General features: G+C 36.4%; 1 protein-coding gene across 4 annotated transcripts in view; it reads left to right on the forward strand.

Annotated features, from left to right (window-relative positions):
• The window catches only part of RTEL1 (regulator of telomere elongation helicase 1), a 98,924-nt gene that overhangs the window by 15,665 nt on the left and 55,299 nt on the right, over positions 1 to 27,960 (forward strand). For all 4 annotated transcript variants that reach the window (XM_051976768.1, XM_051976771.1, XM_051976770.1 and 1 more), the window contains exons 7-14: positions 5,138 to 5,213; positions 6,177 to 6,261; positions 7,057 to 7,122; positions 9,166 to 9,319; positions 10,423 to 10,461; positions 14,097 to 14,175; positions 26,496 to 26,593; positions 27,515 to 27,570. In XM_051976768.1, the coding sequence (XP_051832728.1) occupies positions 5,138 to 5,213; positions 6,177 to 6,261; positions 7,057 to 7,122; positions 9,166 to 9,319; positions 10,423 to 10,461; positions 14,097 to 14,175; positions 26,496 to 26,593; positions 27,515 to 27,570 (653 nt within the window). The remainder of the gene's footprint in view (positions 1 to 5,137; positions 5,214 to 6,176; positions 6,262 to 7,056; positions 7,123 to 9,165; positions 9,320 to 10,422; positions 10,462 to 14,096; positions 14,176 to 26,495; positions 26,594 to 27,514; positions 27,571 to 27,960) is intronic.

The following is a 27,960-nucleotide window of genomic DNA, read 5'->3' on the forward strand; positions in this document are numbered from 1 at the left end:
TAGTAAGCAGTGAGAGGGGTCAGAATTAGCAGGGATTGAAGAAGCCTCCAATCTTAGTCCTCGAGAACAGCCAGTGCTGTAGCCTCTATCTTCTGGGATCTTGTGACGAGATCAGAGAATATGCTTGGGCAGGGATGTCTGAATCTACTTCCTTATTTGATCTAAATAGTGGTTACCTCTGCCCACCTACTTCGGCCTTTAGTAGTAAAGAATGAGGGCTGAAGGCTTTCTCCATGAGTTTAACCAGTATTTCAAACCTTTTCATCTAAATCACTGTTTCCAGCCTTTTCATTTTTTGTTATTCCTTTAGAGTTGTCGGGATGTACCACAGCACATTTTCTTCCTTACTCCTTCTTCAGTACTCTCTCCCCCCCACACACATACAGCTACTATCTTTTTTTCCCACAAAAATTGTGCATTCCTGGCGGCCCCAGTGCCACCTAAGCCAGCCCAGTAAGAGGAAATTTCAAGTGAGCAAAGGGAAACCCCTATGCAATATGTATCAAGGGTGTCCTTGATAAGGATTGGTTGGGAAGCTTCCTCTCTTTCCTCCCTTCCTTAATTCTCTTCTACTTATCTAATCCACATGGTTCTTGGTAGAACTATAAAAGACGAGTGATGCATAAGAAAGATGAAAACATCATAAGAAAATCGCAGGAGGGAGAAACAAAGAAGCTGGAATCCCTAGCAAATGCTTTTCCTGGTTGAGTGTTCTCAAAAGGATGCTAACAGTTTTTGATACTGTACTGAAAAGTGTGCAGATGTTGTGGTCTAGAATCAAATAGCTCCTCCTTGGAGCTCCTGATATCTGTTACTGGTGTTTTCTAATTCTCTTCATAACTTCCTTGGAAGGCCTGTACTAGGCATTCAATTGAGGGAACCGCAGCACATAGTGTAAATGAACAACTGATTGAGGCTTTCATTTTGTTCAGGAAAGGTCTTGGCTCCAAGGCCCCTGATAGTCCTTACTAGGTAATTCTACTTTTTACTTATTATGGCTGGCCTATGCGACATCAGGGCTTTCAGGAATGCCCGTTCCACCCAGCTAAAGGAATCTATAGAGACCTCACCCCCTGGGAGTCATTGCCATTGGATAGCCATCTGCAGCAGTGGTTAAGGTGAGGACAGCTGGAAAAAGCCTTTCTTCTGCTTCATTCCTTGACACTAGTTTTCTTGATGCTAGAAGCTACACAGATGCCCCCAAACCAGGTTCAGCCAGAATTTCTTTTGCTAAGGAGAGAAAAATCTTTGCCAGTCATAAACCTAAAAGTCTTTGCTGCGCCAGTGTTTAAGCTCTGGGCCACTCACTGCATAGGAGAGCCAGCCTCTCAGCTCCCTGGGAAGTGGCCTAGTATCAGCAGTATTGGCTGAAGACCAGAAAGGGGTGGAATGGGGTGGGTCAGGAGACAGCTGAGTCTGTTGTTGGAAAAAAGAGCAGGAGATTTCAGTGCCCTCAGAAATCTGCACAGAACAGATAGAGAGGAGAAATAGCTTAAGATATTCTATTCAGTCTCTTGAAAGATAAACTGGGTGAATATTAAGGAACCAGAAAGTTTTAAGTAAAAATGAGTTTTTCTGTCAAATCACCTTGTTGTATCTGTTGAGTAATCTTCCTAGAGGACCCCTGTGGCTATGAACTATGCAGGCTGAGATTGCTTTTCTGTAAGGAGCCCATGATTGGTATGAGTATTGGCTATTCCAGTCCTATCACCTGGCATATCTAACACCTGTAATTATGAAGGCACCAAGAAAGGAGGAGATAGTCATATTCTGAGAAGCAAGACTTCTGCATTGCCTCTCTTTTCCATTTGTCTTCTTCCAACTCTAAGAACATTATTTAGGCTGATGGACACAGTTGCATATTGCAAGAGGATTTTTATCTTTGAATTCTTCCTATTCTTAGTTTATAATTTCTGCCTCCTGCTGCAACTTTCACCCCGACTTCTTAAAACTTTTTTTTTTTTTTACAATACCCGTCTCTTGTGGATTCTTTCTTGGTCCTCTGTAGTCAATCATCTTTACATTTCAACTCAACATTGACATTTACAACACCTAATAGTTCAAGCCAGATCAGTTTTCTATTCTTAAGAGCTTGGATTTAACCAGTTGGACCTGGAGTTATTTTTGTAAATCACTTGAGATTCTAGAATGGAAGCAAAGATTTTTAGAGTTGGCAAGAGGGTTTATTATACAGACCACAATGTTCCTGGTCTTTGCCCCTTTGGCTCCCTTTTTAAATGTTAAGCTTCTTCTTGAAGGTATTTCTCAGTGGGTCTATTTTGTTGAGAAGCAAGCTTGGTGCCCATAATTTGAAGGTTCTGTGGATATAGGAACACTCCCATATTTCAGCTCACATTCACATATATGAGCCATCTGAACTGACTTATCAGTTCCCAGCAATAGCAAATGATTTGAAACAAGGAAAATCACATTCAGTCTTTCTGTTCCTTGCCAGAGAAAGAGAGAAAAATTGTTTCCAGAAAACAATTTTAGTCATATCAAATAACCTTTGATTTTGGGATTTTTAAAAGATGGCCCTTCTTTTGGTTCCTGTTTTGGCTTCTTCTTTGATTAGTTGATCTCAAATTACAAAGGGAAAGAAGTGTACCCTGGGGACTTTGCAATTGGTTGCTGCTGTTGCTATGGTATTGCTGAGTGGATACCTTCAACCCTCTCTCTGTCTTGTCTCTGCCTTTCCCTAGTTTCCCTATTCTGTGAGCCTTAGAGATGTTTTGGGCCCATCATGCTGTGGAGGAGCAGAGGGATTGGTACTTTAGTGAGAGCAGAGCTCATGTAAGAGGTAACAAGTATTTGTTTACTGGAATTAAAATCCTAGTACACCAAAGCAAAGAACTAATTGATGTAAATACTAGGTGTGTTGTGGCAAGGAAATGTTTAGAAAGCCTGTGCCACATTTCTTCTGAGAGGACTATTATTTTAAAAGACTAATTCTGTCAAGGACTTCTACTAAGAAAAAGATCGAATAGATAGTAGTTGTGTGATTAATGCATCTTCTATCTGTTGATACTTTCATGTAATTGCCAGCTTCCACTAAAGGGCCAATGGTGACTAAGAAATTATGTTTCATATGCTTACAGTAAAGCTTTTTACCTTAAATCCCTTGCAACTTGTTTTGATGCCTGGTTTTCTTTGTTGACAAAAAGAACTAACATTTTTTTAGGTGGCTTATCGTACCACTATTCTCTCAGATGTAGAGTTTTCTCAGTTCAGAATTTTTGATCCTGCAATTGAGTTGGGATGAATACCACCTGTTGGCTATGATAGAGGAAGATGAGAGTAAAGATAGCAATCAGGGTCACTGAATCAGTCTTAACTCATCACTAACAAGGTCCTCCTTCCAAGGACTGTTTGAAATTATTACACAATATTGTAAATTTCACCACTATGAGGAATTTTTCTAAGATTTGTTCTTGGTTTCTGTACCTTGATTTTGCCCCTTTTCTGAGATTAAATAGATCTCCATTGGGTAGGCCCTTATTGGGCTTTCCCACACACACACACACACACACACACACACACATTTGTCCTCCTCAGGTCTCTTTTGTATCCCTGGGTTTGTTCCACAATACATGCAATAATTAGGCCTTTTGTTTTTATGTTTAAAGATACCAGAATTTATTTTAGTTGATAAGAGAGGACAAATCAAGAAGCAGTTATCTTCATATTGCAGTCTCATAGCTCATTCTGAGGAGTGTCTCTAGAGGTTTGCTTGAATTGAGATTATGCAAGAATGATAGTCCATTGCAACTGCTATCTCCATGATAGTTTTGAAAAGGAGGTGAAAATTATCTCTTTAAGTTGAGTGAAGTATTTTCAGTTGTTTTTCAAATGTATAAAATCCTTTGTGACTCCATTTGGGGCTTTCTTGGCAAAGATAATGGGGTAGTTTTGCATTTCCTTCTCCAGCTCATTTTACAGATGAGGAAACTGAGGTAAATAAGGTTAAGTTATTTGTCCAGGGTCACATAGATAGTAAATGTCTGAGGCTAGATTTGAACTGGGGAAATGAGTCTTTTTGATGTGAGGCCTGACACTGTCCAATGAATCACCTAGATGCCTGAGTAAGGGGTGGTGACAGAGAAAAAGATAGGTTTGTTTACCCTCTGAGAATCTCTGAGTGAGCTATGGATCTTTTGTCTACTCTATCATGTAGAACTAAATAAGATTATAAATAAGCAGCCACTATTCAATATTGAAATGATTCAGGCTAGTTCCAATGATCTTGTCATGAAGAGAGCCATCTACATCCAGAGAGAGAACTATGGGAACTTAATGTGAATCACAACAGCATTTTTACTCTTTCTGTTGTTTGCTTGCATTTTATTTTCTTTCTCATTTTTTTTCCCTTTTGATTTGATTTTTCTTGTGCAGCAAGATAATGTATAAATATGTATGCATATGTTGGATTTAACATATTTTTTTTTTTACCATGTTTAACATATATTGGATTACTTGCCATCTAGGGGAGGGAGATGGAGGGCAGGAGAGGGAAATTGGAACACAAGATTTTGCAAGAGTTAATGTTGAAAAATTATCCATGTATATGTTTTGATAATAAAAAGCTTTAATTAAAAAAAAAAGACAAAAGGATCTTAGGTGAAAAATTAATAAATAAACAGCCAGGGGACATTCCTGTTCAGCCCACTTTGAAATCTTTTTGGCATTCCTTCCTCCCCAAGCTTTGACAGCAGGCAGTTTGTCCTGGGGATGGAGGTGAGAAAGAATTATCTATTCTACTTATATTAGTACACTGAAAAAAAAATTGGCTTTGTGTCCTCACCCAGTTGGCATCTAACTATGAGTTATAATATAGATATATAACCTAGGAAGAGAGGACTCTTGCTAAGGTATAGGGTGTGTCTATTCTTTGTTCCAACTGACTTTCACTGATGCTCCTGAAATGTCCCTAAGGGGTTATAATTGTGCTGACAGTGTATGGTGTGCCAGGTATTGTATTTTTGCCCTAAGTACTATCCCAGAACATTCTGCTGTTGGGAAGCTGTATTGTTCTGCTTATGGAATGATCTGTGTCCTTGAGGCTTGAAGACTGACCTGAAAAGTCATGAAACCTTTAAGTGAAAAACGCATTTATTTATTCTTGGCTGTTTTCTCACAGAGAAGAGCACGGAAAAGGAACTGGTCACTCCCATCTTGGATATTGAAGATTTGGTTAAAGGTGGCAACAGGCACAAGTAAGAACCTCCTTTCTTTCCCTCCTTCCTTCATTGCTCAGCAGTGAGAAGCAGAGGAAGACTGACTGATTTGGGCCAGGGGTCCTCAAACTACGGCCCGCGGGCCATATGCGGCAGCTGAGGGCGAATATCCCCCTCACCCAGGGCTATGAAGTTTCTTTATTTAAAGGCCCACAAAACAAAGTTTTTGTTTTTACTATATATAGTCCGGCCCTCCAACCGTGTGAGGGACAGTGAACTGGCCCCCTATTTAAAAAATTTGAGGACCCCTGATTTGGGCCTATCTACTGTAGGATTTGTATGAAGTGCTCAGTTAACATTACTGTGGATAATGGAACTTCATAACAATAGTCAGAAGTTGCCAGAGAAGAGCCAGTGGAGATGTGTGAGCTCCCTCGTGGCTCTCCTCCGATTCTCATGAACTTTCTGCTTATAGCCCAGATCTCTACCAGTTTTTAGCCTTATTCTAGTTTTTGTTAATGTCTCTGACTACAGTGGGACTTTTTTTATCTGTGAGACCCAGCTAAGTATTTTCTGTTGTTGAGTAGTCAGTTCTGGTGCTGCTGTACCTTATTTGTATACTTTTGGCTATGTCAGAAAACATTAGCCAGAGGTTAGTGCTACTTGATTACATTAAAGGTCTTTACCTTTCTGCAAGTAAAGCTCTTCAGAATGAAGTTTAACAACTGTAAAGCTACAGCCACATTATTTTGAAGATTTAACATACTCTGTTACAGATCCAATAGGGAGCCCATTCTGGATCCTTATTAGAGAAAACAAAAGCATTACTTTTGATCTTTATAACTTTCTGTCTCGTAAAGGGAGTTTCCTCATTCAAGAAGTCAGTCTAGTTCACATGTCTAGTCCCTTGAGTTTGAGTGTAATCAAGAAAAGGAAAGTGTATTCTCATTTTTACTCTGAATGGTATTAGTACCTGATTCCCTATTCTTTCATTTTAAACAGAGTCTGCCCTTATTATTTATCTCGGACACTAAAGCAGCAAGCAGACATAATTTTTATGCCGTACAATTATCTGTTGGATTCCAAGGTAAATACTTCATTATTTGTATTAATACTTATTTCCTTACTGACTTTTAGTAACTAAAACCTAGGTACATATTTTGCCTTAGCAAAATGCATCGTTTGGTTCAAGTCTTTTCTAATTTCACTGCTACAAAAAATAGAATAAAAGTAAAAAACTCTGAAATCCTCTGATAGCAGCAATAGACCAAGACCTACTCAAACTTTTAACAGTTTGCCAGGATCTCAGAACTATGCCAAACAGAGGTTTAAATACACAGAAGTTGTAGATCAATCATTTTGTGGCAGCATGAACAGTGCCAAGTTTTTCTAGAGGAGTCCTATACCTTCTCAGATATTAGTTTTGTCAAAAGTATTATAGTCATTTGATATCTAAGCAGTAAAGAAATCTTTGCATCATTTGGTTTAGTATGCTCTGGAACTTCGTTTCTAGTAAGAACACAATAAGAGAAAAAAGCTACCATTCTCTGCTAACAGTAGGAGTCAAAATAAGGTGAGTGAAAGAGTCGGTGTACTTGCTCCAGGTGCCAAGTGTGCATTGTACTTCTGAGAATCTTTTCAGCATGGGTCTACCTCTTGAGGTCATGCCTGGGTTTCAAGCTTGTCAGTTTGTTTTCTTATTTTTCTGCTTCCCCAAAGCAAATGCCATTTATTCTGAAAGTTTAGTCAGTCCAAACCATTTGAATATGATTTTCTCAGAGAAGCCTTTTACAACTTTTACAACAAGCTAATTTCTAATTTACTTTCTATTTCATTTGCCTCCAGCTTCATACATTCTCTTTCCTTAACTTTTATTTTGCAGACACGAAGGGCACACAACATTGACCTTAAAGGGACAATAGTGATCTTTGATGAAGCTCACAATGTAGTAAGTTTCTTTCTTTTTTGCCTCTGGAGTATGTTTTCAATTAAATTTAATTTTTCTCCAGTTACATGTGAAAATAATTTTTAACATTAATTTTTAAAACTTTGATTTCCAAATTCTTTCCTTTTTCCTTCCTTATCTACTCTTATTGAGAAGGCAGTGCTGGGAAAAAAAGTCATGCTGTGAAAGAAAGCATAGACAAAAAAAAAAAAAAAAAAAAACCTTAATAAAAATAAATATATGCTTCTGTTTGTATTCAGGCACCATCAGTTTTTCTCTGGGGAGGGATAGCATTTTTCATCATAAGTACAATGTGATGCATTTCTAGATTTCTTTACATTTATCCTTACCCTGAATTAGTGTTTTCTATCTTTAACCTAATGCTCTTCTTTTTTCCCCCAGGCATATGATATTCTCTTCCCTTGGCATGTAATTGGATTGGATTTCCCAGAGACTTAGATCAAGTCCTTTTAATAAGCAGACTGACAACTTTATGTCTTTATGATCTTTAGGGGTAGGATGAAGGAGTGCAATAAGTGATAGTCTTGGCACCTCAAAATTTGGTTTACTTTATTGGTTTTTATTCATATGATTGTAGTTAGCTTCATTTTGATCTTTCCATTTTTTTTTTGTATTAGTTATATGTTACTTTTTATGATACAATATTACATATATTACATACACATTAACATGTCATAATTTAGTTAACTGTTTCCCAAATATTGGATATATAGGAGGTATTTGGAACATTTGTGTATAGACTAGGCCTTTTAGCCTAATAACATTGTTTGCTTAGAGCCACAATAGCTGGGATAACATATATGGTTAGTTTTGTGACTGTTATTGGATGTTGCCAGATGGCTAGAAGTCTCTTGGAAGCCATTTTTCAGCTCTACCAACAATGTAATAGAATTTGTTTCATTAATGTATATAGTTGATTCTTGAAATTATGTTATAATATGTTGATTTATTTTTCCTGTCTTTGGGGGGAGAGAGAACAGTGACATTTGAAAATGAATAAATAGGTAAATTCGGTCCTTTTGCCCTCGTTTCTTTGTTTTATACTATTTACTTACCTTAGTCCTAAAAAGAAACACTCACTGTCTTTGCTCTCAAAGCCATTGGTTTTTGTGAGCAGGGAAAACTTAGGTAAAAACATAGGGAATATGACAAACTCAAATATGAGTTTGTAGGGCCACATTTTAGATGTAGGGGCAAGGGAGATTTGGAAGTACTCTCTCAAATTCCCCTCTTAAGATCATGTGATTAAATTATTACCTTAAGTAAAGCCCATGAGTTTCATTAACAAATATTCAGTATTGAATTCATGTTGCTTGCATGTTTCAGTTGTTTTCATGAGATGCTAGCCAGAAATCCTGAGGTAAAGATATAAGTAGGGAGCTCCAATACATAGAGTTTTCTTTGCTATAGGAGGCAAATGTGGGCCTTGTTAGGAAGTTGGGAAGAACTGAATTTAAATCCCAGGCAGACATGACCTATGTGAACCTTAGCAAGTCACTTAACATCTCTCAGGCTCACTTTCCTCACCTCTGAAATGGAAATGATCATAACCCCTTCCTCACAGATTTATTTTGAGGATCAAATGAGATAATACAGATAAAGTGCTTTGCAAACTTTAAAGACCTATGTAAATATTAGTTTTATTATTTTTATAGCTATTTGAAAGAAAGCGGGCTCCAAAGCATCTATGCTGCTTCATGGTGATATATTAATTCTTATATCTCTAGCTTCAAAGAGCAGCTGTGAAGCTCAAGATATAGGAGATTGCAGCCTATTCCCATTCTGTTCTTTGAATAGATTAGCTTTAGGTGTGTTTTTATTAAGGGATTTGGGTATCATTTTTTTTTTTCTTTTAACTTCTTCCCTTTGTTTTCCCTACCTGAATCTGTGACCAATACCCTGAGTAATTTACTAATCTACTAGCAAATTATTCTGGCTTCACCAGCTCTAAAACTACTTAGAGCTGATGTGTATTTAGCATTCCTTCCTGGTTCTGTTCTCAACTTGGGCTTCTTTACCTCTCAGGAGAAAGTATGCGAAGAATCGGCTTCATTTGATCTGACTCCCTTCGATTTGGCATCTGGCCTAGATGCTATAAATCAGGTATTAGAAGAACAGACAAAGTTGCTACAGCAAAATGAAATCCATGCAGAATTCAACATGGAACTTGACAATTCAGGTAGGCATGAGATCAGGGGAAGAAACAGTTTTTTGAGAAATAATAGAGTCAAGCTTCTTCAGACTAGAATAAAAACAGGATTTCCATCATATGAAAATTGACTTTATGATCATCTGGGACCCCAGAAGCCAGCTGACTCAAGTTCTAGCCAATAGAACTTTGTGCCATTGTAACTTGTATTCACCAGCAGTCTTCCTTAAGATGCAAACGAGTCAGCATCTCAAATTCCAAGACTTAAGTATATAAATGATGAGATGGGAGAATTGAGGGTAAAGGATCCCCTAGCAGCAAAGGGATTCCCTTGGCCAGTTGTGCAGGTTTTGTGAAAGAATTTGCAAACCCCACTAAATACAGGCATGGGGTTTGTGGAAAGAATGGGTTTATTTATGCTAAGAACGCTAAGACAGCTTTCTTAGTGGGCAAATTCCTGATTAGGAATTTATCAAAGATGGGTTTACACTGAGAAGAAAATATCTTCATCAGTGGGCTAAGTCCAGAAGGACATTTAGCAAAGCTTTGGGGTTCAGAGTCTTTTATTAGCCTTCTGACGTCTGGGGCTTCTTTGATTTCTGGCCCTCAGCTTATGACCAATCTCTGGATGAATCTGAGAGACTGATTTTCAATTTAATTCAATTAAAAATTGAATGAGATTACTTATCTTGGGACAACTCCCAAGTTGTTCCTCCCAGAGACCAGGAGGATTTGAGACACAGGAGCACCCTTCCCCACAAAGGTTCCTTTCCGACCCCTTCCACCAAAAGGGGGCATAGTTTACATCAGGCTCCTCCCCAAAGATTAAAGGGGACACAATTTACATTATAAAAAGTATCAATAATTTTAGACATTTCCTTCATTCCTTTGTATCACTTTGTTCCAGAGCATTGTATGTGTAAATGAATGGTATGAACTTTTTAACTTACAAATCTCATATCTTAATTATACATGTCTTTAGATGGGCTTCCCAGTTCATTATTTAACTATTTTTTGCTTGTATTACTTCTGACAAAGAATAGGGAACAGTGATTGGCAGAGATTGTACTTACATTTAGCATTGTCAGCAGGATCTCATACTCTGTTTTGGTTTGCTTTCTTGTTTCATACAGGTCTGAATATGGAACTTGAAGATATAGCTAAAGTAAAAAGTAAGTCTTAACTTTTTTCATCTTACCTCTTTTTCTAAAAAATTGAGCGGTATTGTATGAATGTTGGTTGAATGCTGAACTTAAATAGGGAGTCATTGTTGAAATTTTTTTAGTTAAAGCCCTTTAAAAGGACTTTCTACTTATAATTTTGGCATAATTATAGCAATAAGAGAACAAAATTACAAAAAATGATAAAGATAACAAAATTATTTCTATTTCTAAGTGATATTGTAAGGAGAAACTGAAGCAAGCTAGAGATTAGAGGGTTTTAATATTTTATTTCAAAGGGAGAGATTTGCTGGGGGCATGGTGCCCCCAGGGCTGATGTCCGAAGCATCTAGCAGCTAATGTATGCTTCCCATGAAGTGTATATACACACAGGGGTAGACCGAGGCAGGGGTGGAGTCAGAGCACTGAGAGCAGAAACGGATTATCAATCCGGTTCTGACAGGGTGAGATGAGGCACCCCACATTCTGATAAGTTGGGATGGGGAGAGGCACCAGACATTCTGATTATGTCTAAGATAGAAGATCTTTCTCCTTATCTGGATCATCATGATTAAGAAGGAGGGATGGTGTTACAGGATTGAGCAGAACAATTAGGAACTGAGGCAGAACAATTTAGGGAAACTGAGTCAAGACAAAGGGAAATGTGGCACAGCAATATGATGATATATTAAAACAAAAAAATCAATTAAGAAATTAGTTGATAAAACTGCTTGAAGTAATATAGCAGGATATGAAATAAATCTGCAGAAATCACCATCATATAATACTAAAAAAAACCCTGGAAAATATAGAGAGAAATTGAATTCAAAATAACCACAAAGTGCCTAAAATATTTAGGGATTGGCCTATCTAGATGCATGTAAGATTTATAGAAAAAAACCTATAGAAATGACAGAAGACAAATCTTTAGAAAGAGATTTACGGCTGATAGCTGGACTGTGCCAATATAATAAAAGAATACTGTTACTTAAATTAACACAAATGTAGTGCTTAGATCAATCATGCAACTAAGGAGATACTTTGTAGAAGGAGAACAGTAACAAAATTCATTTGGAGGAAAAAATTTAGAATCTCAAAAGATATAATGAGGAAAAGGTAAATTACAAAGAGATAATATTGTTTTGTATTGGTTAAAAAGCAAAAAGGTAGATTAGTGGAACAAATAGTAGCTCAGTATTTGGTAAACTCCGTTATCAAAAATTATGTGGATGAAGGATTCCTTTCTTGATAAGAATTTCTGTGAAAACTGGAAGTCTGTTTGGTACAAATTAGGTTTAGATTAATATCTTATACCATATATCCCCAACTGCTTCAAATGGATACATAATCTGAATATTAAAAAGTCATGACAAGGTTTAGATTTAGGGAACCAAAATGAGATTAGGGTTTCTGGTGGTCAGGGAGTTAAATGATAAGGTCTAGTGGCAGGTTCAGGGTTCAGGGAACCAAATGGAGAAGTTTGGTTCCCCTGCAATCCCTTGGGATTTGGCGCAAGGATAGGGAGTTTGGGGGACTCCCTGCACGGAGGTTCTCTGTAAAAGAATGTACAGACCTGAAAACCTAGATTGATAAAAGAGGTTTATTTATGGGGATTGGAAGTAAAGTTAGAAATCCAGACAGAGAGGCATAAAGTCTGGTTAGGAAATAGGTGAGGATAAAGAGAGGATGGCACTGGAAAGAGTGTTCCTGTGGACAGAGGCTCTTTGGCATAGCATGGCATAACATGGCATGTTTGGAACCTCTGCAAAGAGAGGGTTTTAGTTTGGCTCTTTTATAATGGGAGTTTTAGCTGAAGGGAACTCGTGGGTGGAGTCCCAAGTTGGCTCATCCCTGGGTTTCAGCTTGAGCTGGAATTTGAATTGAATTCAATGAGTTTCAGGACTGAGCTGACTCTGCCCAGATAACAAGGATGAAACTGTTTGTCCCTCGGGGCGGGGTACCTCATTGAGGCAGAGTTGAAAAAGATTTTCTTCTTTAAGGATTTTTAGAATTTCGGGGTCTCCTCTTCAGTCACATCATAGAAAAATTTGAGAATGGAAGGAATTACTTTCACAGTTATATCAAAGGAGGTCAAAAGTCTTACTCAACTGAAGGATAGAGGAGTTTATAAAAGTTAAGCTAGGTAATTATAATTATAATTATATAAAATTTAAAAGCTTTTGCACAGATAAAGTCATTGAAAAAAGAGGAGAAACTGTCAGATGCAAGGCAACCCTTTCCACCAAATTTCATTGATATAAAAATATACTGTAAATTGATACATATAAAATACCTCCATCACTTCCTAAAAGGTAAAAGGATACAATTAGTTTTGACATTAATTTTATAAACTATACACAACGTGTGGGAGCATGTTCTAAATCACTAATGGTAAGAGAAATAAATGCAAATTAAAACAACTATTTTTACTGCATCCTGTGAATTTGCAAAGATGACAGAAGATGGTAAAGGTAAATGTTGGAGATGCCTTTGGAAGGAAAGGAAACAAATAAACTTTTATTGGTGGAGCTATGAATTATTCTAATCATTCTGATTAATTTGGAATTTTGAAGTCAAAGTGATTTAAACTGTCTCTTTGATCCAGTGATTCTGCTGGTGAGCATATGCCCCTAGGAGGTGAAAGATTAAAACAAAGGTCCCAAATATACCAAAAATCGATTGAAGTCCTCTTTGGGGGTAGCAGGGAATTAGACACAGAGTGAATGAATCACATTTGAGAAGTGATTTTAATTGTGGCATATGAATATAAGGGACCATTGAATAGTAAGAAATGATGAATATGCAAAATTCAAGAACAAACACAATGACTACAAGAATGTAATGATAGGATTATTAGAAGAAATTTGAACTCTTTAGGAACCAAAAAAAAAAAAAAAAGGGCAAGGATGGCCCCAGGGAAGAAATACTAGAACTCTTATCTCCTTCTTACCAGGAGTTTGGAAAGTAGAACAAAATATTTATGTTCTATCTGATGTAGTTATATTGGTGGTTGTGTTTAATTGTTTTTCTTTGTTACAGTGGAGAATTCAACCTGGACAGGGGAAGAGGGAACATCACCCTCACTACCTACAAAATGATTCATATAAAGATAAAGAGCATTAATAAATTTTTTTTAAATTAAAAAGGAGCATCTGATAAAATTTCAAAGAAAACAAAATATCAGACCAGTTTCAGGATGCATATAGAAGTTGCTAGTATTCTTTAGGCTGAGAATTTTCCTTAGAGCACAGCCCAAAGAATCTCTGAGCTTCACCTAGGAAAATAAAGACTACATTTTTGCTCAGCGAGATCTGTAGAGACATGCTCGATGTAGTGATGATATTCATTGAACACTATCATGATAGCAGCTTGCCTAAATAAGTGAAAAGAGATTTTGTTGCTTGATCTTTACATTGGGGTCTGGGGGTTTGAGTGTCTGAATAATCTACTTACCTTTTTTTTTTTTTTTTTTTTTTTTTTTTATTTCTTAGTTCTTTTCTTTTACACCCCCTAGACGTGTAAGGTTGGATATATTGTATATAGAACTAGGAGACGTGTGTGTGGATCTGCCTAAGGGAAACTATGAAGCTTGGATAGCAGTTTTTACCAGTCTTTCCCTTCATTCTTTCCTTTGTTTGCCTTGGCAGTAATTCTTCTTAAGCTGGAAAATGTAATCGATGCCATTGAACTTCCAGGAAATAACACTGGCATAACTAAGCCTGGAAGGTAAGTCTCAGCTGGGGAGGCTCATGCTCCAGGATTCTGCATTTTTTTATATTGTGTCTGCCTATATCTCTTTGTCAGGGGATGTTTCCTTGTTTTTCTTTGGGGCTTGAGATCCTGAAGATCAAATGGCTAAGCGCTCATCCCCTAAAAGCCATCCTAGCTTTGGCCTGATAGGTTAGGATGATTACAGGGTAAATTCTAAAGTTAATAGAGGCCAATTCATAACAAACCAATTTAACCCACTTTATTTACTGTTCAGCCTACACATCATGCTTCACATCCCATCCAGCCATCTCCTTTGTTATCACTTCCCATTGATAAGGTTAAATTAAGGGAACCAAAATGAGATTAGGGTTTTTGGTGGTCAGGGAGTTAAATGATAAGGTCTAGTGGCAGGTTTGGGGTTCAGGGAACCAAAGGGAGAGGTTTGGCTCCCCTGTAACCCCTTGGGATTCGGTGCAAGAATAGGGAATTTTGGGGACTCCCTTCTGGTGGCACAGAGATTCTCTGTAAAGAAATTTGCAGACCTGAAAACCTAGATTGATTTAAAAAAAAAGATTTATTATGGAGATTGGAAGTAAAGTTAGAAATCCTGACAGAGGCATAAAGTCTGGTTAAGGAAATAAGTGAGGATAAAGAGAGGATAACACTGGGAAAGAATATTATTCTAGTGGGCAGATCTATGGAAAATGGAATTTTGTACTGAGAATGCAGTTTTCAGTGGACAGAAGGTCCTGGCAGAAAAGGGAGCTGCCAAAGTCCATCTGCAAAGACTTTGGTTGATGAAAGCCTATTATATTGGGTGTCTTGGTGGGGGCTGGAACAACCGGAGCGATCAGAACCAGTGGGGCCTGGGAGAGCCCAAATTGGCTCAGACCCAGTGGGGGCTTGGGCAAGCCTGGATCTCTTATTGGAATTCAAAGGGATGCTTTTTGACCAGGATTTGTAATTGAATCAAAGGCTCTGGCATCCTGGAAAGACAACTTGTCTGGGGAGGGTATGCCTTTGCCAGGAGGGGCTGGGAATCTGAAAGGAATCACAGATCAATAGGATATAGTTTCTTAAAGGGACCACAACTGCTTCACCATCTCCTCCTCCCTCAATACTGTCTATTATATTCTGGGAATAGGAATCAAATCAATACTATTACACTCTGAAATACTTCTGTAAGGGTCTGCTGACTTCCCTGTGATTTTAGTTACTATTCTTTGTGACAACTCAACTCTAAACTCTTTTCTGGCTACCACTCCCTCTGTGTGTTTTCTTAGGTATAGAATGTAAGCTTCTTGAAGGCATGGACTGTTTCACTTTAGTATTTATATCCCCAACGCCTGATACAATGCTTGGCACATAGTAGGTGCTCAATAAATATATTTTCATTCTTTCAAATGAACATTATTTTTCTCATTATCTTTTCCCAAAAAAACTGTCCTCTTCTTGCTAAACATTTCTATTCCATCAAAGATATAATTATCTGCCCAGTCTCTCAGATTTGTAACTTCACATTTCTAGCTCATTGGCTGATAACTTCTATTTCCACCCTTTCTGTTCTCTCCAGTCTTGCAATTTGCAATAGAGCCACACTGGCTGTATTCATATCTAGAATACATTTCATGTCATAGAACCCCTCTCCTTTTGAGATGCAGCTCAGAGGGAGGGAGGAATATTTGGAACACAAAGGTTCTTTGCATGTATTTTGAAAAATAAAAAGCTTTTATTATTTAAAAAAATAAAAGATGCATCTCAGACACTGTCTTCTGCCTGAAGCCTTTCATGATTCTCCCAACTATCAGTGATGAGGTTTAGAGTGGTCTAGATTCCTGGTGTTCTAGAAGTTGGTGGCTATAAGAGAGTTATTAAGCATCCCCTTTAAATCGGCCGCAGGTTTTAGGAGTGAAAGAATTCCCAAATATTAGTTGCAAAATGAAAGTTTATTGTTAGATAGAAATCACTTTACCCAGAGACTGACTTCTATAATGGCAGATCTATGGAAAATGGAGTTTTGCACTGAAAATGCAGTTTTCAGTGGACAGAAAGTCCTGGCAGCTGAGTGAGCTGCTGAAGTCCATCTGCAAAGACTTTAGTTGATGGAAACTATTTTATTGAGTGTCTTGGTTGGGGTTGGGAAGCCCAAGCAGATCAGAACCAGTGGGGGCTGGGCAGCCCAAGCAAGTCAGAATGGGGGCTGGGACAACCAGAGCAGATCAGAACCAGTTGGGGCTTGGGAGAGCCTAAATTGGTTCAGATCCAGTGGGGGCTGGGACAAGCTTGGATTTCCTATTGGAATTCAAAGGGATGCTTTTTGACCAGGATTTGTGAATCAAAGGCCATGGCATCCAGGAAGGACAACTTGTCTGGGGAGGATATGCCTCAGCCAGGAAGGGCTGGGAATCTGAAAGGAATCACAGATCAATAGGAAATACAGTTTCTTAAAGGGACCACAACCCGCTTCATCAGTACTCTCCAACTACCTGGTAGTTAGCTACTTGGGATACATTTGTATTTATTAACTTTATTTATACTGCATGCTTGACTCCTTCATTCAAATGGAAGATTCTTGTGAGCAGAGATCATTTCATTCTTTGTACTTTTTTTTTGAGAAAACTAATTTTATTTATTTATAAATAATATTTTATTTTTTTCCAGTTCCAAGTAATACTCTTTGTACTTGTGTCCCTATCAGTCTTGTACAGTGCCCAGTACATAGGAGGAGTTTAATAAATTCCTGTTCATTGGTTGGTCAAAACACCAGAATTCTTCAATTTTTCTCTCCTATATCAGACATTAGGTGGTCTTTTCCTTTTGAAACAGCCCAGGATTTATAAAAAACTGGTAGGAAACTGAATTTTTTTTTTTCTATTTCACTCCTCAAATAATATATTTTCATTAATACTAAAAATTTTATCTACCCTCATTTTTTAGAACATTTTGTTTTACTCTTTTAGCTTTTGTGACTTATTTTTTCCAGAAGAATAGGCTAGCCTGCAGCCACCGAAGTAGCATTAAATCTCATGCAAGGAACAAATCACCCACATGCTGAAAATAGGAGAAACTAAAATGAGATATTTACACTACTCTCCTTCAGTTATGTCTTCTTATATACAAATTTACCTTCTATTGTGTAGAAGTTTTTGGCTCCATTTTGGGGCACAGGTAATAATAGTTATTAGAAATGTTTCTTTTGCCTATTATTAGGATCTGATTTGAAGAGATATGTCACTATGTATTCAAACTTTTCTATTCTGATAATTATTTTTCCTATGCAAACCATATATTCTGCTTTCACAATGCTTATTTCTTACACCATTTGAGAACCTCCTGCTGTGGGCCCAGGCTGTCTTGGGAATCTACAGGGTCTTCTATCATCAGCTGGATGGTTCAGTTTCCTTGATTTTATAATAGTTATTCTTCCGTGTTTGGACTTGTTTAGTTGCTCTCATGGTCATCTTCCAAAAACTTTAGTTTTAATATCTCTTCTGTTAATTTATCTGTGGGTGTTCCAGTTTTTTTTCCTCCTGAGATCTGGCAATTTTTGTCTTTTTGCTCTATATTCCTCTATTGCTCATTTCTTAGCTACTTCTTTGATAGTAGATCCCCCTAGGGCTGGATCTCAAAGCTATCTCATATTCCTCCCACACAGACATATTCGATCTTTTCAGCTTCATTCCCTGCCCCAAGCAACTTCTGGGAGGAGGGACAGAAACTGATTCTAGATGAATGCCAGTCCCCTTTCCTTCTAGTGCCCTGTTACTGTTCCCTCTGTTCTTTAGTTTTCTGACTGAGTGCTGCTATATTAGTACTCTGCAAGCCCAGAGAGAATAATTGTAATACCTCAATTTCCCTGAATTATTATGCCATGAGTGGAATTGTTGTGGCCACCCACATCTCCCCTTTGCCTCTTTGGGACTAAAAGAATTGGGGCCCTGAAGCTCTGGCCACTCTCACATTTCAAAGAGTCATAAAACTCCAATAGCTTATCTCAGATGCCTGGTTATCCCCTGCCTCAAACTTCTGTCTCCTGCTTGACTACCTTCTTGACCACCAACCTTTCAGAATTAAAAATTCATGGTCCTAGAGGCAGCTAAGTGGTGCAGTGGACAGAGCACCAGCCCTGAAGTCAGGAGGACCTGAGTTCAAATCCAGCCTCAGACACTTAACACATTCTAGCTATGTGGCCCTGAAACAACAAGCAGATTTGAACAGATGGAGAAGAGTGTACTGGATTGCCTTTAGGAAATAGCAGAGCAATTTTTGTCAAATAATGCATTCTTATCCCCAAAACTGGGGTCTTTGGGTTTGTCAAACACTATATTATTAAAGTTATTGGCTGTTTTGTCCTTTGAACCTAACCTATTCCATTGAGCAGCTAGTCTGTTTCTTAGCCAATACCAGATGGTTTTAGTAACCGCTGTTTTTAATATAATTTTAGATCTGGTATAGCTAGGACACCTTCATTTGATTTTTTTTTCATTAATTCCCTTGAAATTCTGGACCTTTTGTTTTTCCATATGAACTTTGTTGTTATTTTTTCTAGGTCATCAAAATAGTTTTTTGGGAGTCTGATTGGTATAGCGCTAAATAAATAGATTAGTTTAGGTAGTATTGTCATTTTTATTATATTTGCTCACCCAATCCAAGAGCATTTAATATTTTTCTAGTTGGTTAGATCAGACTTAATTTGTGTGGAAAGTGTTTTGTAGTTTTGCTCATAAAGTTTCTGATTTTCCCTTGGCAGATAGATTCCTAAATATTTTATACAATCAGTAGTTACTTTAAATGGAATTTCTCTTTGTAACTCTAACTGTTGGGTTTTGTAAGTGATATATAAGAATGCTGATGACTTATGTGGGTTTATTTTGTATCCTGCAACTTTGGTAAAGGTGTGGATTGTTTCTAACAGCTTTTTAGTAGAATCTCTGGGGTTCTCTAAGTATACTATCATATCATCAGCGAAGAGTGATAATTTGGTTTCCTCATTTCCTGTTCTTATTCTTTTAATCTCTTTCTCAACTCTTATTGCCAACGCTTGCATTTCTAATACAATATTAAATCGTAACAGTGATATTGGGCAATCTTGTTTCACTCCTGATCTTATTGGGAATGATTGCAGTTTGTCCCCATTACATATGATGCTTACTGATGGTTTTAAATAGATGCCACTGATTATTTTAAGGAAAAGTCCCTTTATTCCTCTACTCTCAAGTGTTTTTAACAGGAATGGATGTTGGATTTTATTAAATGCTTTTTCCGCATCTATTGAGATGATCATATGGTTTTTGTTAATGTGGTTATTAATATGGCCAATTATACTGATAGTTTTCCTAATATTGAAGCAATCCTACATTCCTGGTATAAATCCTACTTGATCGTGGTTATTATCCTGGGGATGATTTTCTGTAGTCTTTTTGCTAATATATTATTTAAGATTTTAGCATCAATATTCATTAGGGAGATTGGTCTATAATTTTCTTTCTCTGTTTTCAACCTACCTGGTTTAGGTATCAGTACCATGTCTGTGTCATAAAAGGAATTTGATAGGACTTCTTCATTCTTTATTTTTTCAAATAGTTTATGAAGCATTGGGGCTAATTGTTCTTTGAATGTTTGGTAGAATTCACATGTAAATCCATCTGGTCTTGGGGGCTGCTCATTATTTCCCATAAATAGTATTCCATGACAATCACATACTACAATTTATTCAGCCATTCATTCCCCACTTGATAGGCATCCCCTCAATTTTCAATTATTGCCCTGGGAAGAGAGGTACTACACATATTTTTGTACACATAGCTCTTTTCCTTTGTTTTTTTTTTTTTCCTTAATCTTTTGGTATTCATGCCTAGTAGTGGTATTGTTAAATCAGAGGATATTCGTGAATTTATAGCCCTTTGGCCATAGATTATGTTTTTTGATCATTTATCAATTAGGACATGGCTCTTATTTTTTATAAATTTGACTCAGTTCCTTCTGTGTTTGAGAAATAAGGCCTTATTAGAGAAACTTGCTTCAAAATTCATTTTATAATTACTACTGATAACTGTGTTTCATACCCCACCCCCTTCCAATTTATTCTATTCTCTCTGTCCTTTTACCTTGTCTATGCTCAAAAGTGTTTTGCCACCACTCTCTCCCCCAATATGCCCTCTCTTTTATCTCCCTCTCCACTTCCCATATCCCATTCCCCACCCATTTTCTGCAGGGTAAGATAGATTTCTATATCCATATTAAATGTCTGTTATTTCCTCTTTGAGTCAGTTCTAATGAGAGTAAAGTTCACTCACTCTCTCTCTTCTCCCCATTTTTACCCTCCACTGTAAAAGCTATTGCCTCTTTTTTTATGACAGATGATTTATACCATTCCACTTCTTTCTTTCTCTTTCTCCTAGTACACCCCTTAGTTTTATCATTTTTTAAAAAAAGTTATCCTTTCATATTTAACTCACATCTATTTCCTCTGTCTATATATATTCCTTCAAACTGCCATCATAATGAGAAAGTTCTAATGAGTTACAAATATCATTTTTCCATGTAGGAATGTAAACAGATAAATTTATTAAGTTCTTTATGATATTACTTTCCTGTTTACCTCCTTATGTTTCTCCTGATCCCTATTTTTGAAAAATCAGAATCCATTCAGCTTTAGTCTTTTCATCACAAATGCTTGAAAATCCTCTATTTCATTGAATGTCTACCTTTTCCTCTAAAAGATTATACTCAGTTTTGCAGGGTAGGTGATTCTTGGTGGTAATCCTAGATCCATGGCTCTTTGAAATATCATATTCCAAGCCCTCTGATTCTTTAATGTAGAATCTGTTAAATCTTGTGTTATCCTGCCTGGGATTCTTGAATAGTACTTGAAATATTTCTTTCTGAATGCAACTGTATTTTCTCCTTCATCTGGGAATTCTGAAGTTTGATTACAATATTCCTGGAAGTTTCCATTTTAGTATCTCTTTCAGGAGGTGATTGGTGGATTCTTTCAGTTTCTATTTTACCCTCTGATTTTAGAATATCAAGATAGTTTTTCTTGATAATTTCTTGAAAATTGATGTCCAGGCTCTTTCTTTGATCTTGACTTTTAGGTAAATCAGTAACTTTTAAATTATCTGTCCTAGATCTTTTTTCCAGGTCAGTTTTTTTTTTCCCCCAATGATATATTTCACATTTTTTCTACTTTTAAATTTTTTTGATTTTGCTTTATTGTATCTTGATTTCTTATAAAGTCATTAGGTAATAACTTTAGCTTCCATTTGCTCAATTCTAATTTGTAAGGAATTATTTTTCTTAGTTAGCTTTTGTATCCTTTTTCCCAATTGGCCAGTTTTGCTTTTTAGGCATTCTTCTCCTCAGTTGTTTTGCATTTCCTTTTACACCACTCTGAATTTTTTTTTCTAATTTTTCCTCTATTTCTTTTACTTGATTTTCAAATCTCTTTTGAGCTCTTTGATAACCTAAGACCAATTCTTATTTTTCTTGGAGGCTTTGAATGTAGTAGCTTTGACTTTATTATTTTGTGAGTGTGTGTTTTGACTTTTTTTGTCACCATAGTGATTTTTAATAGTCAGAAACTTTTTTTGTTGCCAGCTCATTTTCCTTGCTTATTTATTACTTAACTTTTAACTCTTTGTTAAAGTAAGGCTCTGTTTCCAGAATGGGGAGGGTACACTGTCCCAAGCTTCAGGGATTTTGTGCAGCTATTTTTAGAGATCCTTCTAGGGACCTGATCACAACCAATCTTTTCTGCCCTGGAGCTGTTGAGAGTGTCCCCATTCCACTGTCTGATGCTGGGATTGGGGCTGCACTTGCACAGCCTGTGCTCAGATTGCACCCTGGACTCCCACTTTGATTTCACAGATCTTTTCTGTTGACCTTATAAGTTGCCTTCATCTGGAAAATGTTCTTCTCTGTTTTTTTGGGGGGGTGTTCTGACACTCGAAAATTTGTTTATTAAAGGAATTTGGAGTTGTTTGAGTGAGAGATTGAGTGAATTCCTGCCTTGACTCTGCCATCTTAGTTCCACTTTGATGTGAACGTTCTTAATCTATACATGTGAAACTTTTGTGTGTTCTGTAAAACTTTGGCTCTCTCATTTCTTATTCGCAAATCATGTTTTTTAAATCTTTTCAACATCTTTATTTATGTTCATTTTGCATTGAAGTTATCCAGTATATGCTGATTCAATTTTGTAGAATTTATCTATGTCTTCATCTTCTCCAGCAGATGTTGTATATGAGTATAATTGTTTTTGTAGTACTCTTTTTGCAGTTGCCATGAGCATGGAGCACAAATGATAAAATGCTTATTTATAACATAAAATGAAGAATTATTACATTCTAGTACTTTGTATTCTTTGGATTTAACCTCCGGGCCTGCAGCCTTTTTACTGTAGAAATATTTTAGACCTGAGGTTCACCCAAAGGATTATTAAGTCCTCAGCCCTAACTGCCATTTCATGAGGGACTGCTCACTTGATTCCTGACTCACTTTACTATTTGGATATCTCCTTGTCAGCAGCCTTGCTTGGGTATTCTATCATTTATCCCATTTCTCCTGCTTCCTACTTTCCCCTTTGAAATGTAAATTCCTTATTTCCCCAATATTTAGCACTATTTCTTCTTCTGTTTTTCCCCTCTCCCCACCCATTCCTCTCTTCAAAGATTTATTTTTACATCATGTAGAACAGAACTAATAGACTAGATTATCCTCAAATTGAAGGTGCTCAAGTTGTAGGAAACAAAATTTTAATGATTCCTTTGCCACTCTGCCTTCTATTCTACCACTTCAGTATATCATAAAGATTTTTCTGTAGTTTCCAAATGTTTTATTTTATGATCTTTCTCCAGGCCTTTGAGTCATTATAGCCTCCTCTTAGGAAACTAACAACTAGGAAATGTTCTACAATACTCTTAGCCACTAGAATCAGAAGTATTATCTTAACTCTAAAATATGGAAAGGGATTATTAACATTTTACAGTCAATGGTTGCAGTAAAGTAAAATAGTCCTGATTATATGTTTATATAAGAGGTGCAATCATTTGAGTGCATACTAATATATTTAGACATAGTAAGGAGGGTATGTAGTAGTGTATATATTTAATAAATACTTGATAAAAATTAAAATTTGCCTTAATTACTGACTACCCTTTGTATAATTGAGTCCTACTTGAATGATGACATAAATGTATTGTTATATTTAGTACAAGACCAGACTGTCATGAATAATAAAGAGGTTCCTTTTACCAAAGGACTGGGCTATGAAAACTTCAATAATACCCTAAAGTCATGGTATATGCTTCTTTTTTTATTTTTTATTTTTATTTCATTATTATTTTTTAAAATAACTTTTTATTGATAGAACCCATGCCAGGGTAATTTTTTACAGCATTATCCCTTGCATTCACTTCTGTTCCGATTTTTCCCCTCCCTTCCTCCACCCCCTCCCCCAGATGGCAAGCAGAGCTTTACATGTTGAATAGGTTACAGTATATCCTAGATACAATATATGTGTGCAGAACTGAACAGTTCTCTTGTTGCACAGGGAGAATTGGATTCAGAAAGTATAAATAACCTGGGAAGAAAAACAAAAATGCAAGCAGTTTATATTCATTTCCCAGTGTTCTTTCTTTGGGTGTAGCTGCTTCTGTCATGGTATATGCTTCAAAGAAGGTTCCAGTATAATAAAACATATACTCACACATGAATACTTTTCCTCAAGATTTTACAATCTATACCAAGAAAATGAAAGAGGTACTCCAGGATTGAAGAAGGACATATGTCCTCATTTTTAAAAATTTAAAAAATGGTCTCTGCCAACTATGAACAAATGTCAGTTCCCTCGGAAAATCCTAGAAAGTAATGAACTTATAGAAAAAGAAGCATGTTGATGAAAGCTCCATATGAATAAGATTTGCCAGATTTACTGCATTTCATTTTTGCACATAATTGCTACAGTGGTAGATCAAGGCAACTGAGATCTACTTTACTCAAGTCTTTGATAAAATCTCTTGTGCTAATCTTGTGAGAGGAAATGGGAAAAAAAAAACGCATGAACTAGGTGATTTGGGTGTTTTGGAAGATCTGGAATGAATTGAATGATTGGGGGGAGGGGTGGTAATCAAAAAGTCATTTTTAATGGTTTGGTATCAACTTAAAAGGAGTCCAGTGGAGTGTTCTAGGATCTGTGCTTAGTCTTATGCTGTTTGGTGTTTTTATCGTGTATAGAAGTATGAATGATGTGCTTTTTAAATATGCATATGACTCAATTGTGAGAGACAGCTGATACACTGAATGATGGGATTCAAAAGATCTTATTGGAGTAGAATATTGGCCAAATCTAAGAGGATGAAATTTAAATAGGGGTAAATGTAAAGACTCATTTGGATTTAAAAAATCATTTTCTTAAATCCAAAGTAGGAAAGTGGTTATGGCCAAATTTAGTCTGAAAGTAAATCAAACCATATGTGAAATAAAATCTTCTGCTCTCGATGACCACATAAGGCAAAAGATGAAGAGGAGAAAATTTAGGTTTGATGTAAACTAAAACAGATAAAATAGAATATTTTGGAATATAATTGATTCTCCTTCTCACTTGAGCCCTTTGAACAAAAGCCCTAAGGCTAATTATAGGGCACATTGTAGAGAGACTCTTTTTTTATATATAGTCTGGACTGGAGTCATTGACTATTGTGTTTTTTGTACCTAATCTATTCCACTTATCCACTACTTTATTTCTTAGCCAGTATCAAATGATTTTCATAACTGCTTCTTTATCATATAATTTTTGATCTGGTACATCTATTAATTTCTTTGATATTTTTGACCTTTTGTTCTTTCAGATGAATTTTTTTTTTTTTTAGCTCTATGGCACTGAATAAGTAGGTTAATTTATATAGAATTGTCATTTTTATTCTATTAGCTTGGCCTACCTATGAGCAATTGATATTTTTCCAATTCTAGATCTAACTTTATTTGTGTATATTGTATTGTAAGTGTGTTCATATAGTTCCTGGGTTTTTTTTGGCAAGTAGACTCCCAAATATTTTAGATTGTCTAGAGCTATTTTAAAATGGGATTTCTCTTTTCTGTCTCTTGCTACTGAGCTTTATTGGTAACATATAGAAATGCTGATGATTTATATGGGCTTATTTTATGTCCTGCAATTTAACTAAAATTGTTCATTATTTCAAGTAATTTTTAGTTGATTCTCTAGGATTCTCTAAATATACCATCGTATAATCTGTAAAGAATGATGGTTTTGTTTCCTCATTGCCTACTCTAATTCTTTTAATTTCTTTTCCTTCTCTTATTGCTAAAGTTAACATTTCTAATATAATATTGAATAATAATAGTGATAATGGGCATCCTTGTTTCACCCCTGATCTTACCTGGGAATGGTTCTAGCTTATCCTCATCCATATAATGCTTGCTGATGATTTTAGATAGATGCTACTTATCATTTTAAGGAAAACCACATTTGTTTCTCTGCTTTCTAGTGTTTTTATTAAGAATGAGTGTGGGAGCAGTGAGGTGGTGCAGTGGATAGAGCACCAGCCCTGAAGTCAGGAGGATATAAGTTCAAATCTAGCCTTAGCCATTTAACACTTCCTAGCTGTGTGACCCTGGGCAAGCCACTTAACCCCAATTGCCTCAGGGGGAAAAAAGAATGAGTGTTGTATTTTGTCAAAAGTTTCTTCAGCATCTATTGAGATAATCATGTGGTTTCTGTTTTATATATTGTAGTAAGAAAAATCTAGGGAAAAAAAAATTTTTTTTGGCCAACAGAGTAATGGATCAGGAAACTCATTGCTTAGCTAATAAATAAAGCCTTACAGCATTCAGACTTGGAAAGAGTCTCAGAGACTTTTAAGTCCAACACACTCATTTTACATATAAAGACACTGAGGCTTTGGGAGGTAAACAACCTTCCCAGATTCATAGGTATTAAATAATCTGAGATTCAATTTGGACCCAAATCCTCCAAGTCAAGAGCCAGCACTGTACTACATGGTCTTTTGTTGAACAGTTAAACCTTGAGGGTTAGAGAGCCTCTGTGGATTCTTTATCTAAGATATAGTAGACATGTTTTGTATGAGGTAAATTTAGCAAAAGGAGCCAGTGCAGAAGGGTCAGTCACAACTGAAGTTACTATTTCACTGACTGAGGTCAAGTACGAGAAAGTGTCATAGGTAGAAAGCTTTGGCATAGCAGTGGTGCCTAAAACCAGTTCACATCTTTGACTGGGTAACATGAGCATCTAAATTTTTCAAATTTGAACTGTATTCTTTTGTTAATTTTAAAACTTTGCTCCTCTTACTTGGCAGCTACATATTTGATCTGTTTGCTGAAGCCCATATAACCTTTCAGACCAAGTCTTCCCTCCTGGAATCACTGGAGCAGATCATACAATTTTTGGCAGGACGTAAGTGGTTCTCCTGGCTTGTAACTTTTTAGATTCAAATTTGTCTCATTTTGTTACATTTAATGGGTTCTCCCCACTCTCCTTCCTAATAAGAGGTTGTACCCATTGGAGGAAGAAATTTTCAACTAAGATGGATTCTTTGTATTTAGCCAGTATCAACATGGGCAGTGTAACTTAAGGAATTCTGCAATGATGTAGTGGGATGAGTAGCAGTCTACTCACTGCCAGTGCTTTGGTGGTTATTAATTGCAGTCCTTCTAGCTTTACAGTTTGCCAAGAATCATTTTCAAACTGAATTGTAATTGCCTTGTAATATAACTTAGGTTAAGTTATTTTGTTTATAGAGCTCAAGTTAACTATTTTATCCCTTGTGATGTTGACATTGAAGAATTAGCATTATTAAATATTTGAATTACACTGGATTTGTAAAATCAGTATTTTTATTAGCATTTTTACAGTAGGTCCTCAGCAAAATTCATAGCTAGAATTATGTGCTTTGTAAGGATAGGCCCACATCAATGCCACATCCCTTTTAAGCAGATAAAATAATTCTCTTGTACAGCTTCACATATTTATTCTTCTGAAAACAGTTGAGGTGCTTTTTCATTAACAAATTCTACATTAAGTATTGTTTCAAAAAGAAACCTCAAGTGTCTCTAAATTGATAATGCTGACTACCGAAAAATAAGCTAGAGATACTAATATTGTCTATAATCTAGTTGAGATTTTATAGGCCTGTGGAAGAGTGTAGTCATTTAAAGTAGTTTTTTTTGATCGCTACAGTTGTACTCTGCCTTTTGGACAGTTCTTGACCTGGAGACCATTGAGAGAGACAAGATGTTAGTATTGTATGATTTTGTTCTAGATGTCAATTTGAATTTATATGAAATGAACTTACTACAATTTTTACCTTATTCATAGGTACTGGGATATTTAACAACACAGCAGGCTTACAAAAACTGGTGGACATTATTCAGGTAAATGATTTAAAAAATCAATCCCCATCTTTTGTATTTCTTTGTCCATAAGAAGAACAATGATATGACAGTAAGAGGCTTTCCCACTTCAAAACTAAAAATAGTTCTATCCAAAAGCATTGCTGGATTAATATACACTGAAAGAAGACTTGTTAGCAGAAGCTGTTGGGTGGAACTCAAAGACATCAAATTGAGACATTGACTCGAAATCTTGTTGTACATAGGATCTCAGTCATAGATCATAGTTTTAGAGCTGGAACGGATCATCCTTCAATCCAGCCTTTTCATTTTACAGATGAGGTCTGGAAGGGCTAAGTCACTTGTCCAGAGTCACTTTTCTAGTAAATGTTTGCGATAAGCATTGACCCCTTGTTTTCCTGACTCTGAGGT

This window comes from Antechinus flavipes, chromosome 2, assembly GCF_016432865.1.
Source record: "Antechinus flavipes isolate AdamAnt ecotype Samford, QLD, Australia chromosome 2, AdamAnt_v2, whole genome shotgun sequence".
Lineage (NCBI taxonomy): Eukaryota > Metazoa > Chordata > Mammalia > Dasyuromorphia > Dasyuridae > Antechinus > Antechinus flavipes.